At 43.6% G+C, this 20724-nt stretch overlaps 1 protein-coding gene and 1 long non-coding RNA gene across 2 annotated transcripts in view; one reads left to right on the forward strand and one right to left on the reverse strand.

The window, feature by feature from the left end:
* MYO3B (myosin IIIB) overlaps window positions 1-20724 on the forward strand; it is a 351459-nt gene that overhangs the window by 174649 nt on the left and 156086 nt on the right. The window contains exons 10-11 of the mRNA XM_069733111.1: window positions 17251-17347; window positions 19972-20088. Coding sequence (XP_069589212.1) covers window positions 17251-17347; window positions 19972-20088 — 214 coding nt within the window. The remainder of the gene's footprint in view (window positions 1-17250; window positions 17348-19971; window positions 20089-20724) is intronic.
* LOC138644573 (uncharacterized) lies at window positions 15169-15961 on the reverse strand. Its single transcript, XR_011314626.1, has 3 exons — window positions 15637-15961; window positions 15486-15545; window positions 15169-15377 (listed from the first exon to the last, which is right to left on the reverse strand). It is a non-coding gene; the product is annotated as an uncharacterized lncRNA (long non-coding RNA).

Raw genomic sequence — 20724 nt, forward strand, 5'->3', positions numbered from 1 at the left:
GTTTAATATGTTAGCTTTTTCCTCGTCATCTACAACCATTCTTTCCTCGCTATTTTTTAAGGGGCCTACATTTTCAGTTTTTATTCTTTTACTATTGATATAGTTGAAGAACAGTTTGGGATTAGTTTTACTCTCCTTAGCAATGTGCTTCTCTGTTTCCTGAGTACAGGCAGATAGGGAAAGAAAGCTTCAATCTGATTAGCTGCAGTGAGCAATCGTTCCATGTTTTACATACAATTTCCATTGCATTGAGTTCTATTAATATATGTGTCGCACACGATTATCGTCTTACTTGTCATTTCTGTAAAACCCACAGATGCGCTCAGCAAGAAGGTATACGACATTTACTTTTATTTTTGGCTCCCCTTTGTCTACTCCAATTTTTTATCTTTGGACACAGAAAATCTTTACAATGAAAAGGTTGTACGGTAATTATTAAGAGGTTTCTCCAGCCTGCGCACATCCCACCGTGTGTTCAGTTTGTCCTGTTTCCTCGGTGAAACAATTATTTTTCACTTGAGCAGATTCAGTTTTCAGAGGCCGGCACAAAAGCGTGAAACCTGACTTTCCGCCTGCCATTTATGAACAGAATCAATGAGGTCATATTTTCAACACATTTTAATGAATTAGAAAGGCTACACATCCTTTTTTTTGTAGTAACTTGTCAAGAACACAAAGCATATGAGCATGAGCAAAAGAGGAATAACAAAACCTTTAGGTTTCCGTATTTTTATATCATATTTATAAATAGGTTCCATATAGAATCCTGATTAATTTAATAAAATATGTATAATTATAGCGGTAGTTGTGTTTTTTTTTCTGAAACAGAGCTTCAAATCACCTTCACTGCAATACAATTTTGCCTGGCTACAGGTGACACTAGGGGGAGCTCCCTGCAGACTGGGGGGCTGCATTATATTAGAGTCTGCCTATGGAGGAGGTGCATTATATTAGAGTCTGCCTATGGGGGCTGCATTACACTATAGAGTCTGCCTATGGGGGCTGCATTACACTATAGAGTCTGCCTATGGGGGCTGCATTACACTATAGAGTCTGCCTATGGGAGGCTGCATTACACTATAGAGCATGCCTATGGGGGCTGCATTACACTATAGAGTCTGCCTATGGGGGGCTGCATTACACTATAGAGCCTGTCTATGGGGGCTGCATTACACTATAGAGCCTGCCTATGGGGGGCTGCATAACACTATAGAGCCTGCCTATGGGGGCTGCATTACACTATAGAGCCTGCCTATGGGGGCTGCATTACACTATAGAGTCTGCCTATGGGGGGCTGCATTACACTATAGAGTCTGCCTATGGAGGCTGCATTACACTATAGAGCCTGCCTATGGGGGCTGCATTACACTATAGAGCCTGCCTATGGGGGCTGCATTACACTATAGAGTCTGCCTATGGGGGGCTGCATTACACTATAGAGTCTGCCTATGGAGGCTGCATTACACTATAGAGCCCGCCTATGAAGGGCTGCATTATATTAGAGCCTAGCAATTGTGGAAAATGAGAAAAACCAGCACCAAACAACTTAAAGCATACCTTTTCAAGCTTACTCAGCAGACCAGCAGTGTGTGGCTTGCAAAATCCCGGGTGCAACACCTGAAACGATCAGCGTCGTACAAAGTCCAGGCCAATGAGGAAAAAGTAGGTGGCACTCCACGATGCAGTAAAACAATCCTTTCGTTATTCAATACAAGTAGTAGATGGGTGCAGGGGAGAAGGTGCAGTGGAGGACGATGGCCGTTTTGCGTTGATCAGATGCTTTAACTTCCTGGTTTGCTGGAGTTGCTGTGCTGAAGTTGGAGTTCATTGATGCTGCTGGAGATTGTTGTCTGCTGTTTTGGGTGTTTGATTTCTTCATTATCCTATTCCCATTTGGTTTGGACATTCCTATCCTTACTTACATTCCACTCTACCTTGGTGAGTGTTTTGTATGTAAGTTGCTTTTGTTATCTGTTTGTCTTACGTTTTTATATCCTATTATTTCTGTCCCAGGCCTTCTGGGGGAGGGAACATCTTAGGCTATTACAGGAGAACAGTAAAGTTGGTGGCCCAAACCTCCTCACCTTTAGAGGTACCTTTGGGAGCAGGGATAGTTACGGCCCCAGCTCTAGGGACAGTGCAGGGCCCCTTTCCCTAATCATGTATAGTCACAGTGTGACAAAAAGATAGCCTCTGATCTGTTAATTGTGGCTATGTACATGTGTTCTTTTCTAAAACAACAGGAAGTTAGAATATATATAGCCCAAGTTTCAAGTGTGAAAATTGCAAGATTATGACTTTTGTTTTTTTATTAAAGATTTTGTCCTATAAAAAAAGGCCCAAAATATTTTAGATACACAAAATTGCAAGATTACAATTTTTTTAAATAAATAATTTGTAACAAATAAACCTGCGAATAATGCAACAAATAAAAATTGCCAAATATGGTTAAGAATACACAAAAAGATGGTTTACGAAACAGGTCATTTTCTGAAAATAGCTTCCCTCTATAGGGGGTGGGGGTGTCTGATATTGATAGCGTAACACCCCAGGTAACCGTTTGTTACAGTGATGTTGTCTTCCTTTCGGGGAGGGTGATGTCACGCTTGGAGGCAAGGAGGATTCTCTTTACCAGGTAAGGCACACACATTCAACACAACCTGAATCCAGGCCAGAAGGGGGAGCTCAGGACTTGAATTCAGGGGAGCTTCCCTGAGCTATAGGCTTCCTGGTCTGGAGGAGAAGTTAGACAGTCTAGAGGAGAGAGTGAGAGGAGAAAGACGTCTGGAACAGACGGAGAGGCCGAGCAGCCACGTGGGAGCTGCAGCCTCTGGAAAGAGTGAGAATTTGAAGGAGTTGAATAGTGGAAGAGCTTAGAGGAAAGGAGCACAGAGGAGGAAGAGGCTCAGGAGGGGAACAGCGGAAGGACACCCTAAGAGCCAGAGCGCAGAAACTGGGTTTCGGGAGCCCGAGGTCATGTTGTTCTCCAAGACGCGCGACAGAACTGGAGAGCATAGGACTGTATGTCAATTGGGCCACGGACCGGGTCGCAGCCACCGTGACATCCCCTTTAAGTACCGGACCCGGTACCGAGTGCCCCACAGCCCTGGCGGGCGTTCCAATAACCTAATGGGGTGCTACTATATTATCGCCCTATTTTTAGCATAGGTCTTTGATGTCTGATCGTGGGGGTCTATCACCCTCGTTTATGATCTATTTCAAAAGTGGATGTCTTCAAGATAATTTAGATGAAGGATGGGCACTAAAAAATATTTATCTGGTGGGCACAAGGAAGCCCTCTCCAGTAATGACAGACTATGCACCCCATAGAGGTCTGCCACTGGTTTTCTCATGATGCCACTGGTTTCTTCGTATCATCTTCAGCGAACCCATTAGGAAAATTCTCACAGGAAAAGAAACACACAGATTTTATGTGCCAGTTATGTTTCCATTTTGTTTAATAGTCTAATTAACAAGGCTTATAGGGAAATGAATAAATTAAAAAATAAACTAAATTTTTGCCTAAAGCTCTTTTCTGCATAGGAGGTATTATTGACTACTTTCTAGGGCGTATAAATGTATCGTTAGAAAAGCTCACAGACAGAATAAATAAGGGAATTAGATTTCTTTATAATGCAGCCGCTTACATAAATGTTACATAACTTCAATTTATAGCTTTTTATTACGATTCTAATCAACAAGGAAATTTGCCTTATCACTGGGCAACGCAGGAGGTTGATATAGATTTATATATATATATTTTTTTAAGTAATTTATTTTAGAATAGAAGAAATAAATTCTTTTTTTTAAAGAGAACGTGACATCAGAAAATGACTTGTTTAAGTCAGGTTTTTCTGTACTTTTAATACATTATTTTTTTGTATTTTCCATAATCCTTCTATATTATTTCAAAACACTCTTTTTCGATGATTACTTTGTATCTCCGTTCATACTGCACCCACACACACAAATGATACACCATTTGAAAGGTAAACTTGCCCCCTTCAGCAAGAAAATAGCCAAACAAACCACACATTCACGATGTGATCACAAAATACATTTTAAACATTAATTTTCATAAACGTGCAGTAAGGAAAAATGACCTGCAGGTGGCACCACACTACCCCATGCATACTACCACAAAGGTGAAACAAATCCTAGTATTTGCCTTGGGGGCTTTCCAGTTTGCCGAACTCCTTGCCCAGTCGATTTCAGGCAGGTACATATAAAATATTTGCTACATATGTGGAAGTAGAATAAAAGTAAAACGTTACCTGTTTAAGACTTTAGCTTTAAAACTGAAGATATAAATGAATGCAGCCTAAAAGGGACCGGGCAGGTTCTGAACCATCAGATTTTCCGTATTATTGGACAGTCATTAAAAAGTCTATCTTCCTTCTAAGGTTGCAGCTTATTGGTGACCTGGAGTCACCTCTGGTTCCAAGTAAAAAACTGCAGCGTTTACATAACTCAGACTGTACATTGTTTCCCGATGGGAGAGATTGGTGGAAGCAAACTTGCAAAAAAAAAAATCCAACCGTATGGAAAAAAAAAAGGTAAAATAATCTGCAGATATTACTTTTTTTTAAAAAGGGATATTCCCAATTATTATACACTGGTGTAAATACGCTCAGTTATGGGGTCAATTCTCCATCATTTTTACTGTCAAAGTTGCATTTAAAATCTGTGCCACTGACCCCCAACCCCCTGCTTCCTCTCTCTGGGGCACTTTGGAATGCCCGCTCTATATGCAACAAGCTCCATGTGAGCCACGATCTCTTTACTTCCCGCAACCTTTCCTTCCTGGCCCTCACTGAGACCTGGCTGACGCCCCTGACACGGCCTCGCCTGCAGCACTGAGCTATGGTGGCCTCCAATTTACCCACACTCCTTGCTCTGGCAACAGACAGGGTGGAGGAGTGGGTATCCTTCTTTCTAAAAACTTCTCTTTCAACCCTATCCAACCCCCACCCTCCCTTATCCTCCCTTCTTTCGAGGTTCACTCTGTCCATATCTACGCTCCCTCCAATCTCCAAATGGCTGTCAGATACCGACCACCGGGCTCAGCCACTCCATTCATCGACCAGTTATCCACCTGGCTCCTTCACTTCCTCTCCGCTGACATCCCCACCATCATCATGGGTGACTTTAATATCCCTACTGACACCCGCCAACCAGCAGCCTCCAAGCTACTGGCCCTTACTTCATCCTTTGGACTCACTCAGTGGTCCTCCACAGCCACCCACACAGACGGACATACGCTAGACCTCATCTTCACCCTCCTCTGTTCCTTATCTAATCTCACAACCTCTCCCTTCCCCCTATCTGACCACCATCTAGTCACCTTCTTATCCTTGTCCTCCTCACCTACCCCCCATGTCCAGCCATTACCACATCCTTGCAGAAACCTCGCAGATCTAGACATTCACAGACTCTCATACTCTCTCCTACCCCTGTCCTTCATATCTTCACTCCACGACACGGACAGCGCCACCGCATTCTATAACTCCACCCTCACATCAGCCATAGACTCAGTCGCCCCTCTCATGAATAGCACAGTGCGACAAACCAATAGGCAACCTTGGTATAACAATCTCACAAAAAACTTCGACAAGCATCCAGGGCTGCGGAGCGACGTTGGAACAAAACACGCCTGCCAGATGACTTCACTGCTTTCAAACAAGCTACATTTGACTTCAAATTAGCCCTCACCTCCGCTAAACAGACCTATTTCACTAACCTTGTATCTTCACTATCCTAGAACCCAAAACAACTATTCAGCACATTTAACTCCCTCCTCCGCCCACCACTGCCACCTCCAACTCCCCTCATCTCCTCCGAGGACTTTGCCACCTACTTCAAAAACAAGATCGACCAAACAAGGCAAACCCTAACTGTTCCACCACCCCAACCACTCCATATACCAGACCCCTGCCCTTCCCTAATAACCTCCCTCTCCAACATCACTGAAGGAGAGCTTACTTGCCTCTTTTCCAAATCACACCTCACCACCTGTGCACTTGACACCATCCCCTCCCACCTGCTCCCAAACCTCACTAACGTGCTCATTCCAGCCCTAACCCATCTCTTCAACCTATCTCTATCTTCTGGTACCTTCCCCTCTGGCTTCAAACATGCCACCATCACACCCATCCTCAAAAAAACTAACCTTGACCCAACTGCTATGCCCAGCTACTGCCCCATATCACTGCTCCCGTTTGCTTCAAAACTCCTTGAGCAGCATGTCCATGCTCAAATTTCCTCCCACCTCTCATCTAACTCCCTTGACAACCTCCAATCTGGCTTCTGCCCCCACCACTCCACCGAAACTGCCCTGACAAAAATTACTAATGACTTACTCACAGCCAAAGCTAACGGACAGTTCTCCATCCTCCTCCTTCTTGACCTGTCCTCTGCTTTCGACACAGTCAATCACTGGCTACTGCTACAGATTCTTTCTTCCCTTGGCATCAAAGACCTTGCCCTGTCCTGGATTGCCTCATACCTTTCTGACGGCACATTTAGCGTTTCCCACTCCCACACCACCTCCTCATCCCGCCCTCTCTCTGTTGGAGTCCCTCAAGGCTCTGTCCTAGGGGCCCTACTTTTTTCCATCTATACCCTTGGCCTAGGACAACTCATAAAGTGCCATGGCTTCCAGTACCACCTCTATGCGGACGACATTCAGATCTACCTCTCTGGCCCAGATGTCACCTCTCTGCTGTCCAGAATCCCGAAGTGTCTGTCAGCCATATCCTCCTTCTTCACCTCTCGCTTCCTAAAACTCAATGTAGACAAAACCGAACTCATCATCTTTCCCCGATCTCACGTATCCCCCCTACCTGATCTGTCTATTATGGTAAACGGCATCACACTCTCTCCCGCACCTGAAATCCGCTGCCTCGGGGTAACTCTTGACTCTGCCCTGTCCTTCAAACCGCACGTCCAAACTCTTGCCACCTCCTGTCGCCTCCAACTCAAAAATATTGCCAGAATCCGTTTGTTCCTCAGCCCACAATCTACCAAAACTCTTGTGCATGCCCTCATCATTTCCCGCCTCGACTACTGTAACACCCTCCTCTGTGACCTTCCCGCTAACTCTCTTGCACCGCTCCAGTCTGTCCTCAACTCTGCTGCCCGGCTAATCCACCTCTCTCCTCGCTACTCCCCTGCTTCTCCCCTCTGCAAATCCCTCCACTGGCTCCCAATTCCCCAACGAATCCAGTTCAAGCTACTAACACTGATCTACAAAGCCATCCACAACCTGTCCCCTCCCTACATCTCTGAACTAATCTCCCAATATCTTCCCTCACGTAATCTCAGATCCTCCCAAGACCTCCTACTCTCCTCCAAACTTATTCGTTCCTCACACAACTGCCTCCAAGATTTCTCCCGAATATCCCCCATCCTCTGGAATTCCATGCCTCAACACATCCGATTATCCACCACCCTCAGATCCTTCAGACGGAACCTGAAAACCCATTTCTTCAAGAAAGCCTACAGCCTGCAATAGCCATTCTGCCGCCTCGCCATCGCCAGACCCGCCGCCTCGCCATCGCCAGAGCCACCGCCTCACCCCCTACCTTCTGCCTCTTCCCCACTATCCCATAGAATGTAAGTCCGTAAGGACAGGGTCCTACTCCTCTCCCCTCTCTACCAGTCTGTCACTGTAAACTTTTTTACTGTAAACGATAACTATAACTCTGTATGTAACCCCTTCTCATGTACAGCACCATGGAATTAATGGTGCTATATAAATAAATAAATAAATAATAATAATAATAATTGCTGTACAGGGAGCTGGTCCGTTCACATACATAGGGCTGTGTTGCACTTCCCTACACTGCAGATAGATGGCAGTGCTGTTGTGGAGTAGAAAAATGCTGCTGCCCCTGTTCTTTTGTAAGGTCCTGACAATCAGACCCCTTCTGATCAGTAAGTAAAATAACATTATGTTTAATGTTGGGGATCTCCTTTACGCTGGAGTCACACACAATGAATAAAAAATCGGTCCGTTTTACACGGACGAGAATCGCAGAAATGTTCCCTGAACAGTGATCCTTAAGTCATCTGTGTGCAATGCGAAGATGCGATTTTCTCACATGTAAGCATCCATGTGACATCAGTATGACATCCGTATGGCGAGATTTTCTCGCCAGCTTGCAAAATGGACATATAATGGATCCATGGGCTCAAATATTCGTGAAAACATATATATGTCAGTGACACACATAGCTCTCTGTGTTCATCATCTCATTAAATACATTTACATTTGACCAGCTTAATTTTCCTGAAATTGCCTGCGCCCCCCGACAACCAATGTGCGAAAATTTCACACAGGCCAACTAGTGCTATCTATATTAAAAAAAATCTAAAATTCTTCAACATTTACGCTGAACACTAGACCTAATACCAGACACAAGCAGGATTAATATCAACACATGCAGGATTATAATAAAATGTAACACCTCTATATACAGTCATTGCCAAAAGTGTTGGCACCCTTAAAATTATTCCAGAAAATTAAGTATTTGTCACAGAAAATTATTGCAATTCCATATGCTTTGTTATACACATGTTTATTTACTTTGTGTGTATTGGAACAACACAAAAAACAGGAAAAAAAGCAAATTCACACAAAACCCCAGAAATGATCCATCAAAATTGTTGGCCCCTGTCACGAAATGCAACAACCGAACAGGGGGTCGGTCAGCGGATAGCACAAAACACACTCAACGGGATGGAAATGGGATGAGGAAGGCCATATAGATAGGGAATGATGGATGGGACACCTCCTGAGCTCCAACCTCAGCCTGTCCCTGCCCTCCCCTAATGCCCTAAGCGGGTCATTCCCCCCTCCGCCGTCACAAACATCGTCCCTTGCTGTCACCTTGCACTGCCCTGGCTAGTGCAGTATGCACTGGCCGGCAAGGGCGCTAGCCTTACCACTGCAGATGGTACGACACGGGGGGGTGACAAGCACCAAACAGGCAAGGTGAAAACACTAAACTTAGTTTCCAGACTTCACTGCCAGGTTCCTCACCACAGAGGATACAAAACCAGGACCTCAAACAATTGATACACGCTGACACCAGAAAGCTCTTCACTCATCAGCTGGTCTTCAGAGAAACGCTATCACCCAACAGTTAGCTGATGCATCAGGTGACTATTTAAAGGATGGTGGGAGTGGTCACCACCCACATCAGCTGACCTAGAAACTCAGCAACTGCAGCATGCTGCCGGCAAGGGAAACTGACATTAACCCCTGCTGGACTGAAAGGGAAAAAGCTACATTTAAATTATAGTGGAACCAGAGCTGCCACAAATCCAAAAATGAATCGTGACACCACCTTTTCAAAAATGTATGTAAACCACTTTGCTACAAGCATGTGATGCTTGTTTGAACTCACTGATGCCAAATAACAGGTGTGAGCAATATGAAAATCACACCTGAAACCAGATAAAAAGGCGAGAAATTGACTCAATCTCTGCATAGTGTGTCTGTGTGTGCCAGACTAAGCATGGAGAACAGAAAGAGGATAGGAGAACTGCCTGAGGACTTGAGAACCAAAATTGTTGAACAATATCAACAAACTCAAGGTTACAAGTCCATCTCCAGAGATCTGTATGTTCCTTTGTCCATGTTGTGCAACAAAATCAAGAAATTTATAATCCATGGCACTGTAGCGAATCTCCTTGGACATGTACACTACTGTTCAAAAGTTTAGGGTCACTTAGAAATGTTTTTATTTTTGAAAGAAAAGCACAGTTTTTACAATGAAGCTAATATTAAATGATTCAGAAATACATTCTATAAATGTGGTAAATGACTATTCTAGCTGCAACGTCTGGTTTGTAATGCAATATCTTCATAGGTGTATAGAGGCCCATTTCCAACAACCATCACTCCAGTGTCCTTATGGTTCTTTGTGTTTGCTAACTGTGTAAGAAGGCTAATGGATGGTTAAAATATCCTTGAAAACCCTTGTGCAAGTATGTTAGCACAGGTGAAAACAGTTTTGCTGATTAGAGAACCTATAAACCTGACCTTCCCTTGAGCTAGTTGAGAATCTGGAGCATTACATTTGTTGGTTCCATTAAACTCTCAAAATGGCCAGAAAAAAAGAACTTTCATGTGAAACTCGACAGTCTATTCTTGTACTTAGAAATGAAGGCTATTCCATGCGAGAAATCGCCAAGAACTGAAGATTTCCTACAACGGTGTGTACTACTCCCTTCAGAGGAGAGCACAAACAGGCTCTAACCAGAGTAGAAAGAGAAGTGGGAGGCCCCGCTGCACAACTGAGCAACAAGACAAGTACATTAGAGTCTGTAGTTTGAGAAATTAACGCCTCACAGGTCCTCAACTGGCAGCTTCATTAAATAGTACACGCAAAACGCCAGTGTCAATGTCTACAGTGAAGAGGCGACTCCGAGATGCTGGCCTTCAGGGCAGAGTGGCAAAGAAAAACTCATATCTGAGATTGGCTAATAAAAGGAAAAGATTAATATGGGCAAAGAACACAGACATTGGACAGAGGAAGATTGGAAAAAAGTGTTATGGACAGACGAATTCAAGTTTGAAGTGTTTGGTTCACACAGAAGAACATTTGTGAGATGCAGAACAACTAAAAAGATGCTGGAAGAGTGCGTGACGCCATCTGTCAAGCATGGTGGAGGTAATGCGATGGTCTGGGGTTGCTTTTGTGCTGGTAAAGTGGGAGATTTGTACAAGGTAAAAGTGATATTGAATGAGGAAAGCTATCACTCCATTTTGCTACACCACGCCATACCTTGTAGACAGAGCTTGATTGGAGTCAATTTCATCCTACAGCAGGACAATGACCCAAAGCACATCTCCAAATTATGTAAGAACCAGGGAAGAATCAGGCAGCTGGTATCTATCTGTAATGGAGTGGCCAGCGCAGTCACCAGATCTCAACCCGATTGAGCTGTTGTGGGAGCAGCTTGTCCGTATGATACGCTAAAAGTGCCCATCAAGCCAAACCAACTTGTGGGAGGGGCTTCTAGAAGCATGGGGGGGGGGAATTCTCCAGATTACCTCAGCAAATTAACTGCTAGAATGCAAAGGTCTGCAATGCTGTAATTGCTGCAAAGGGAGCATATTTTGATGAAAGCAAAGTTTGAAGGATAAAATTATTATTTCAAATAAAAATCTTTTCTTTGAACCTTGTCAATGTCTGGACTAGATTTTCAATTCATTTGGCAACTCATTTGATTAATAAAATTATGAATTTTCATGGAAAACACAAAATTGCCTGGGTGACCCTAAACTTTTGAACGGTAGTGTACAGCAGAGAAAAATTGATGAAAGGTTACAAAGCAGGATAGTCCAGATGGTGGTAAGCAGCCCCAATCAAGTTCCAGCTGTCCTGCAGGCTCAGGGTGCATCAGTCTCAGCGCAAACTATCTGTTGACATTTGAATGAAATGAAACGTTATGGCAGGAGACCCAGGAGTTCCCCACTGCTGACACAGGGGCAAAAAAGCTAGACTGTAGATTGCCAAAATGTACGTGAGTAAGCCAAAATCCGTCTTGAAAAGCATCTTGTGGACAGATGAGACCAAGACAGAGCTTTTTGGTAAAGCACATCAAAATGGAATGAGGCCTACAAAGAAAAGAACACAGAATCTGCCGTCATATATGATAGAGATTCAAAGATGTTTTGGGTTATTTTGCAACATGAAATCTGAAGATTACCAAAGAATTTTGGTTCGCAATGTAGTGACCAGTGTCAGAAAGCTGGGTTTGTGTCCTAGGTCATGGGTCTTCCAACAGAACAATGACCCCAAATATACTTCAATAAGCACCCAGAAATTAATGGAAACAAAGCACTAGAGAGTTCTGAAGGGGCCAACAATGAGTCCGGATCTAAATCCCATTGAACTCCTGTGGAGAGATCTTAAAATTGCTGTTGGGAGAAGAAACCTTCAAATATGAGAGACCTGGATCCGTCTGCAAAAGAAGAGTGATCCAAAGAGAGGTGGAAGAAGCTTGTTGATGGGTATAGGAAGCGATTGATTGCAGTTATTTATTCCAAAGGATGTGCAACCAAATATTAAGTTGACAGTGCCAACAATTTTGTCTGAACCATTTTGGGGTATTGTGTGAAATTATGTACATTTTGCCTTTTTTCTCTGTTTTTTTTTTGTGTTTTTTTCCAATACACATAAACATGTGTAATTGCAATAATTTTCTGTGAGAAATACTTCATTTTCTGGAATAATTTCAAGGGTGCCAACACTTTGACTGTGGAAGAGATAACACAGGATTCACCATTCACAATAGGTGATGTGACAGCTCACTCCTTCCCTCTTTGTTTCACAATGACCTAGAAAAAAGGCAAAGGTCCAAAGTGTTTTATCAGCAGGAAATTATCACTACAGGACTAGGTGTCTCCTGCCTCCTGGTCCAGCCACGCCCTCATCACTGATTGGCAGCTTTCTGCTTAAGTATAGTATACACATAAAGCTGCCAATCAGTGGTGTTGGCAGGGTTAAACAGAGCTCAGCTAGAGCTGCAGCAGAGAAAACTGATTGTATCAAAATAACAGCTTTGCAAACCAGCAAGTGGATCTCTGTCCCTACATCATGCTGTTCTCAGATTCATAGCAAAAACCCAGTGACAGATTCCCTCTAAGGAGATCCACATTAAATGCAATTTTTAAGTGATTTATGTCTAGATCCCATAATTCTGATATAAAGATATTAGCTGCCTTCACTGTAAAATTATATAGAATTGAGAGTCCTCAGTGGTTGATACCTTTAATGGCTAACTGAAAAGATGGTAACAAATTGCAAGCTTTCGAGACTACACAGGTCTCTTCATCAGGCAAAGACTTTCATCCTACCATCAACTTGACACTCAACTACTCCTGCACTGAAATTTACTTTTTGGACACCATCATTAAACTGCAGAACAGTAAAACTTGAGACATCCCTGTATCAGAAGCCAATCCACCGTCCAACATACCTTAAATGGGACAGTTTCCATCCAAAACACATAAAAAACTCTATTGTCTACAGCCAAGCCATCAGATACAATCGTATATGTTCCAACCCAATGGATAGGGATGAACACCTTGGTCGCCTAAGAAAGACCTTTTTGAATCAGGGCTACCATCCAAGAACAATTGAAAACCAGATTACAAGAGCCACCAGAATATCAAGGAATCACCTGCTACATTACAAAGCTAAAGAAGAAAACAACCGGGTACCTCTAGTAGTTACCTACAATCCAAATCCGGAGGTGCTAAGGGGAGCTGCACGGAAATTACAACCTTTACTACAAAAAGATGCCCCTTACAATCCATTTTTCCAGACCCCCCACTACTGTGTTTTAGGCAGCCCCCAAATCTAAGAAGCATCATTGTCAAGAGCTCCCTGTCCTCTCCAACAGCTGCAGGTACCTTTCCTTGCAATCAGAAAAAATGTAAAACCTGTCCATTTATAATGACCACGGACAAGATAAAGATCCCTGATTCACATCAGGACTACAAGATACCAGGTACTTTCAGCTGCGACACTTCTAATGTGGTGTACCTAATTATTTGTACTAAATGTCCAACTGGGGGTCTGTATGTGGGGGAGACAGGGCAGAAACTGAGAACAAGGATGAACTCTCACCGCCATACAATAAGAGAAAAAAGAATGGATCTACCTGTGGCAATACATTTCTGTCTCCCAAATCATAACATTATGGACATGAAATTACTTGTGTTAAAAGGTAGCTTCAAATCTCAGAGAGACAGAAGAGTCTGGGAATATAAACTGATGACGACCTTTGACACTCACACTGCAGGAATGAATGTGTCGCATGGATTTATGTCTTTTTACATCAACTAAGGAACTTGCCCCTCAGACCATGTGGGGTCATCACAACAGAGACCCTAATCACAGGACAATAAAACAATCCTTATCTAAGAATCGGCCCAATATTTTTGGACGTAACTGTTTATCACCCATGGTAATTCTGCTTCATGTCACCTGGCTTATCCATGGTTTTTCCCTTTTTTTTTTTTTTCCTATACCATATTGTATATAAATATGTGATTCTTCGGAATTTGTTTTAGTCTTTGCCTGATGAAGAGACCTGAGTAGTCTCAAAAGCTTGCAATTTATTACCATCTTTTCAGTTAGCCATTAAAAGGTATCAACCACTTAGGACTCTCAATTCTAAATATTTTTCTATCTACTGGCTAACACTTTCCTGTGTAAAATTATCATAACTAGGGTCGCAATAATCTGTACACGTTTCTCTAACTTCAAAGAATTTTTTTTTTAATGGAACAGGGGAAAAAAGTGCCTTATTTTTGCAGATTTTCCAGGAGATTTTTTTCTTACCATTCTTTCAAATTCAATAAATAACATTGCTGATATTTTGAGACATTATGTGACACAATCTCATGACGTTCGTTCTCGGAGCTGGGGGATTTGCCTCATCACGTGACGGCACAGCGTCGATGAAGGAAAGGACTGTCAGAAGCTCTCACGTAGGATCAGCGCTAAGTGCTCCACAGCAGGAGGCTCCTTTGCTGTAAACCAGAAATGGTTCTTGCCTTAGGTTTATAATTCAAGATAACTTAATGTAGATAATACAGAAGTCTCATCCTGGACAGAGCCGCCTTAATAATCCCATAGTAATGTTTCATTATTGGCCCATTTTAATTTAATAGTTGACTAGTTTCGAGATTTTGGTTATAATCAGATTACATCGAGTTAGCAGATAAAAATGTCTTTGCTTCTAATTCCGTAACATAAGAACAAAAGATTACATCTCAGACCAGAAGCGCGACCATTTGTGTGGTTACAGGAAATCATGTTTCTGAAGGACACTCTGTTAGAAGAGGCATTTATAAGGTAGACAGGTAAGGCTGGACTTAAGGTACCGTCACACTTAGCGACGCTGCAGCGATACCGACAACGATCCGGATCGCTGCAGCGTCGCTGTTTGGTCGCTGGAGAGCTGTCACACAGACCGCTCTCCAGCGACCAACGATCCCGAGGTCCCCAGTAACCAGGGTAAACATCGGGTAACTAAGGCTAGGTTCACATTGCGTCAAGTACATGGCGTCAAACGGATGCGTTAAACGCATGTACAGAAACGGAGCAAAAATATGTGAAATTCGTCGTCACGGTAACGCTAGCGTTAACGCATGTGATCGCGTTTTTTCATTTTGATGTCCGTTTACGAAGTATCCGTTTGTCTGCGTTTGTCACTGTCAATAAAGTTGTTCTTTTTTTTTTGTTGGTAAATATTGGATAGAATATTTCTATTTTATATTTACCACTGGCAGTTGTGGCGACGACAGACGGCTAGGGACCTTTTTTCTTTTTTTGTCCTCCTTGTGCCACAACCTATTGTGTATGTAAAATGTAAAAAAAAATATTTTAACATTAAATAATGTTAACATTCATTGGATCAATAAATTTATGCCTGAAAAATTCAACATGTGTGCTATGTACCTTTGTTGTTTTTGCGTGTTTTTTTGGGGGAGGTCTAACAGCCTTGGGCTCAGAAGACTCCTATTCACAATAAAACAATAAACAGGATTGTTATGCCTAGCTCAATACAATGGAGTTTCACACAACATGGTTTTTTAAAGTGCAAGCCTACCGACTCAGAAGAAAAAATCGCAGACACGCTGCTGCTGCTGACATCTGTATCCGACATCTGTGTGCAACAAAACAATACATTTTTAGTACACACACATCCGACGGACATTACAGACTCCCATGATGTATACAGAGATATATAATATATAGAAATGTACTTACAATTTAGCTACGGCAAAACACTCTGTCACGTGCAGGAGACTTTGTGTGAGTGGGATATTTTAATGGCCGAAGTCACATTTCCTGTCACATGACCACATGTGACCACCTTCAAAAGCTATTAAAACGTGTGGTTCTATTTGGAAATTTTTCATGATTTGCGTCTGACTGCGTTTGCCATAGCCTTCTATGGCAGAATGAACGCTTCCGTTAGTAGTGCGTTAGCTTGGCCGGACCCGAAAACGCTGCAAGCCGCGTTGAAGGTCCGTCAGAAAAAAAACGTTATGTGACAAACGCATACCAATTTAGGGATGCGTCACGATGCGTCAGACAATGCAAGTCTATGGGCGCGTTAGTATGTGCGTTACATTGCGTTTTTACTACTTAAAAACGAGTCCGTTAGACGGACACACCTAGCGCAATGTGAACCCAGCCTAAGCGCAGGGCCGCGCTTAGTAACCCGATGTTTACCCTGGTTACCAGCGTAAAAAAACAAACAGTACATACTTACATTCAGCTGTCTGTCCCTTGCCGTCTGGTCCCTGCACTGACTGCTGGCCGCAAAGTGAAAGTGAAAGCACAGCACAGCGGTGAGTCACACAGTGGTGACTCACCGCTGTGGCTGTGCTCTGCTTTCACTACGGCCAGCAGTCAAGGCAGGAACCAGACAGCAAGGGACAGACAGCTGAATGTAAGTATGTACTGTTTGTTTTTTTACGCTGGAAACCAGGGTAAACAGCGGGTTACTAAGCGCGGCCCTGCGCTTAGTTACCCGATGTTTACCCTGGTTACCAGTGAAGACATCGCTGAATCGGTGTCACACACGCCGATTCAGCGATGTCTACGGGGAGTCCAGCGACGAAATAAAGTTCTGGACTTTCTTCCCCGACCAGCGATCTCCCAGCAGGGGCCTGATCGCTGCTGCCTGTCACACTGGACGATATCGCTAGCGAGGACGCTGCAACGTCACGGATCGCTAGCGATATCGTCTAGTGTGACAGTACCTTTACACTTTACGAGGATCCAATCTTTAATCCAATTATTAAGGTGATTGGGGACAATTGTACAAGGAGTGTTTACATATATACAATTTTCTGTCGTCTTCATAGCTTGTGTCACAGCATGACCGAGACCAGTCTTCCCTATGGTGGTGACTAACAAGTCTTCTGTACACAAGGGAGGATAAGGTCTATATTTTTCCAGATCCGGTAAAATTTGACTCAGTGTTAATCCACTTTAATTGGAGACCTACTCGATAAACCACTATGAGTAACTCCATTATTCCACATCCCTGACACTGGGTCATCACACTGGAGATGCATATTTAGCCATATGTGCCAGAAGAAACTTCTTCTGTTGGTGATAACTGGAGATTTTACTAATGTCTTGAAGGTGACAACTAAAGGTACAATTTGAGACCTGGATGTGATGTTCTTAATGATTTTGCATGGTGCAGGTATGAAAGGATGCACACCAGGAGGCCTTATGTGCTGCACACCAAGGAGAACATCTGCCTGGATGATGACCTGGTTAACCTTGAGGTTCTAGACGAGGTAAAGAACATCTTGAATTTTTACATTGCCTTACGTCTTGTGTAGAGATGTGCTGATCTTTTGAAATTCAAATTTCCCCGCTTCCTAAAATGTTACCCAAAATATTGATTCATTTGCAAATGGAAAGAATAGAATGGGGTGGGGGGAGACCAGAAAGAGGAGAGAGAGACATTTCCTTTCGATAAGATCTGTCTCTTCCCGCTTGCTCCTTGAATCTTGAGATTAATCCAACCCTGTTGTACATACTACCAGTACACTGGCGGACAAAGACAGAAAAGGGCCCCTGTGCAAGAACAATATATGGGCCCTTTATGACCCAAAAGCTCCCAAAAATGCAAAATTTAACCTGCTTTGGAGGTAGAAATGGGCCCGTTCACCTCTTGGGCGCCTCTGCAGCTGCACAGGTTGCACTAATGATATGTCCGCCCCTGTACCGGTCCTACGCACGATGGTACTCCTCTGGGAACCATCTCTGATGACCCACTGGTTTACTAACCACCTTTGTAAAAGGTATGAATATCTGATTTATATACTGGCATGTGATATCATAACTACTGAACATTATTGGGAAACCAATGTTAGCCCTCTCATTGAGAGGACACCAGCCGACTAGACGTGCACAGCCTTGCTTAATGTTAGTGAATTGAGTGAGGACAGACACCACGTCTATGAAGAAGAAAGAGCAGCATCCATACCAGGTGATGTCAATCCAAAAAAGTTCTTTATTCCGCCATGATAAAAGTACAACGTTTCGGCCTGGTTGGCCTTTGTCAAGTATACACACTGTCCAAAGTAGCCATCTTAAATAGTGTGAAACCCACATGAGCTCCAATCACCATCAAGGGGCGGCCTTTATTAAATAAACATTTAATGTGCTTAAATCTCAAATACTATACATATATCTACTAAATAGCAGCTAAACAGCACCATCCCTACCCATATCGTATAAAAATATATACAGGAAAAACATATAATTCAAAATCACATATATAAACAGACATCACATAGGTGTACGGTCCAATGATTGCATTTGTTGTCCGGTTGTCATATCGACATCTCCACCAATCGCAAGATGTCCATGGGCCAATCCCCCTTCTCATCCAATCCCTGTGGGTTAGGAGAAAAGGCGCAAAAAATAAACCCCCCAATCAGAGCAGAAAGTACAAGGATGCATGCGAGCGCCATAGGACGCCGGCGCACGCGCACGGCACACCGCAGGGCCGATCACCTGACCGCCCCACAGCGATTACCAAATGCGCAAGCGCCGGACGTCCCCGACGTCATAGAGCGGAGGAGCGCACGCGCAAGGCGCACCAAGCGGACGACCAACAGGCCGCCCCCCAGCACAACCAAGCGCGCCCGCGCCAGACGCCCCAGAGTCAGCGTCTACATCAGAGCGCCAGACCCGGCAGCGAATCGCATGACCGGACCAGGTGCCACAGCCCATTGCTACGGCAACCAGCCCGCCCACACGCCGCACCAGGCCAGCGCTCCAAGATAGACGCAAGCATAGCCAACTCCATGGCAACCATCCCTCACAAATAACCGCAATGAAGCAGGCAGGGAGCGCAGGGAGAAAGAAATACAAAACATATCAACATATAAACCATACGCTATAAATAGCAGATAAGGCACCTCCATCCACTCTCTGACTGCCAAATCACGACCCTATGTGCACAAAAGAGACGTCGGGGACGTCCGGCGCTTGCGCATTTGGTAATCGCTGTGGGGCGGTCAGGTGATCGGCCCTGCGGTGTGCCGTGCGCGTGCGCCGGCGTCCTATGGCGCTCGCATGCATCCTTGTACTTTCTGCTCTGATTGGGGGGTTTATTTTTTGCGCCTTTTCTCCTAACCCACAGGGATTGGATGAGAAGGGGGATTGGCCCATGGACATCTTGCGATTGGTGGAGATGTCGATATGACAACCGGACAACAAATGCAATCATTGGACCGTACACCTATGTGATGTCTGTTTATATATGTGATTTTGAATTATATGTTTTTCCTGTATATATTTTTATACGATATGGGTAGGGATGGTGCTGTTTAGCTGCTATTTAGTAGATATATGTATAGTATTTGAGATTTAAGCACATTAAATGTTTATTTAATAAAGGCCGCCCCTTGATGGTGATTGGAGCTCATGTGGGTTTCACACTATTTAAGATGGCTACTTTGGACAGTGTGTATACTTGACAAAGGCCAACCAGGCCGAAACGTTGTACTTTTATCATGGCGGAATAAAGAACTTTTTTGGATTGACATCACCTGGTATGGATGCTGTTCTTTCTTCTTCATATACGTTTTTGTCCGATTGGATCCTTGGATTTTGGAGCGTGCATACGTTGTCTGAGTGCTGATGGTTGACCTCGTTGTACAGACACCACGTCTAGTCGGAATGTGGCCGGAAGTATGCAAATTGCACCAGCACTGGAGAATCCTAACAGTGCGCAATGCTTGTGCTATGAGAATTCACAAGTCTGCAGTCACATAGAGTGACTGCCGACTTGTATCCCAAAGTCAGACATCCCCTTTAACACAATAATAGTTGTTTAATTTTCTACATCAATATTTTGTGGCTTCCAGATTTTGTAATTTTCATGTTTCCATTTTGTTTTTCTCAGGAAACCATAATACATCAGTTGCAAGCCCGATTTGCGGATTTACAGATATATACCTATGTTGGGGATATTTTGATCGCTTTAAATCCATTTCAGAACCTCAGCATTTATTCTCCACAAGTAAAAAAATAAATCTTTTTCATGTTTTTACCATAATGAACCCACATGAAAATGCAACTATCCATGCACTGGATATATATATATATATATACATATATATATATTTTCAGAAATCACTAGTACGCGTGAAAATAAGTAACTTTGTAAGGCCGGTTTCACACGTCAGTGGCTCCGGTACGTGAGGTGACAGTTTCCTCACGTACCGGAGACACTGACTCACGTAGACACATTGAAATCAATGTGTCTCTGCACATGTCCGCGTGTTTTCACGGACCGTGTGTCCGTTTGGAAAACACGGAGACATGTCAGTGTTCGTGGGAGCGCACGGATCACATGGACCCATTAAAGTCAATGGGTCCGTGTAAAACACGTACCGCACACGGATGTTGTCCGTGTGCCGTGCAGGAGACAGCGCTACTGTAAGCGCTGTCCCCCCCGCGTGTGGTGCTGAAGCCCCATTCATTTCTTCTCTCCAGCAGCTTTTGCGGGAAAGAAGGAATGAATAATCTTTTTTTAAATTTATTTTTGTTTTTAAAATAAAGTTGCCGGTAATCTGCCTCCTCCCACCCCCTGTGCGCCCCCCCGCTGGCATTAAAATACTTACCCAGCTCCCTCGGCGCTTACATCCTTTCAGCG

The sequence above is a fragment of the Ranitomeya imitator genome, chromosome 7 (assembly GCF_032444005.1).
Source record: "Ranitomeya imitator isolate aRanImi1 chromosome 7, aRanImi1.pri, whole genome shotgun sequence".
Taxonomy (NCBI): Eukaryota; Metazoa; Chordata; class Amphibia; order Anura; family Dendrobatidae; genus Ranitomeya; species Ranitomeya imitator.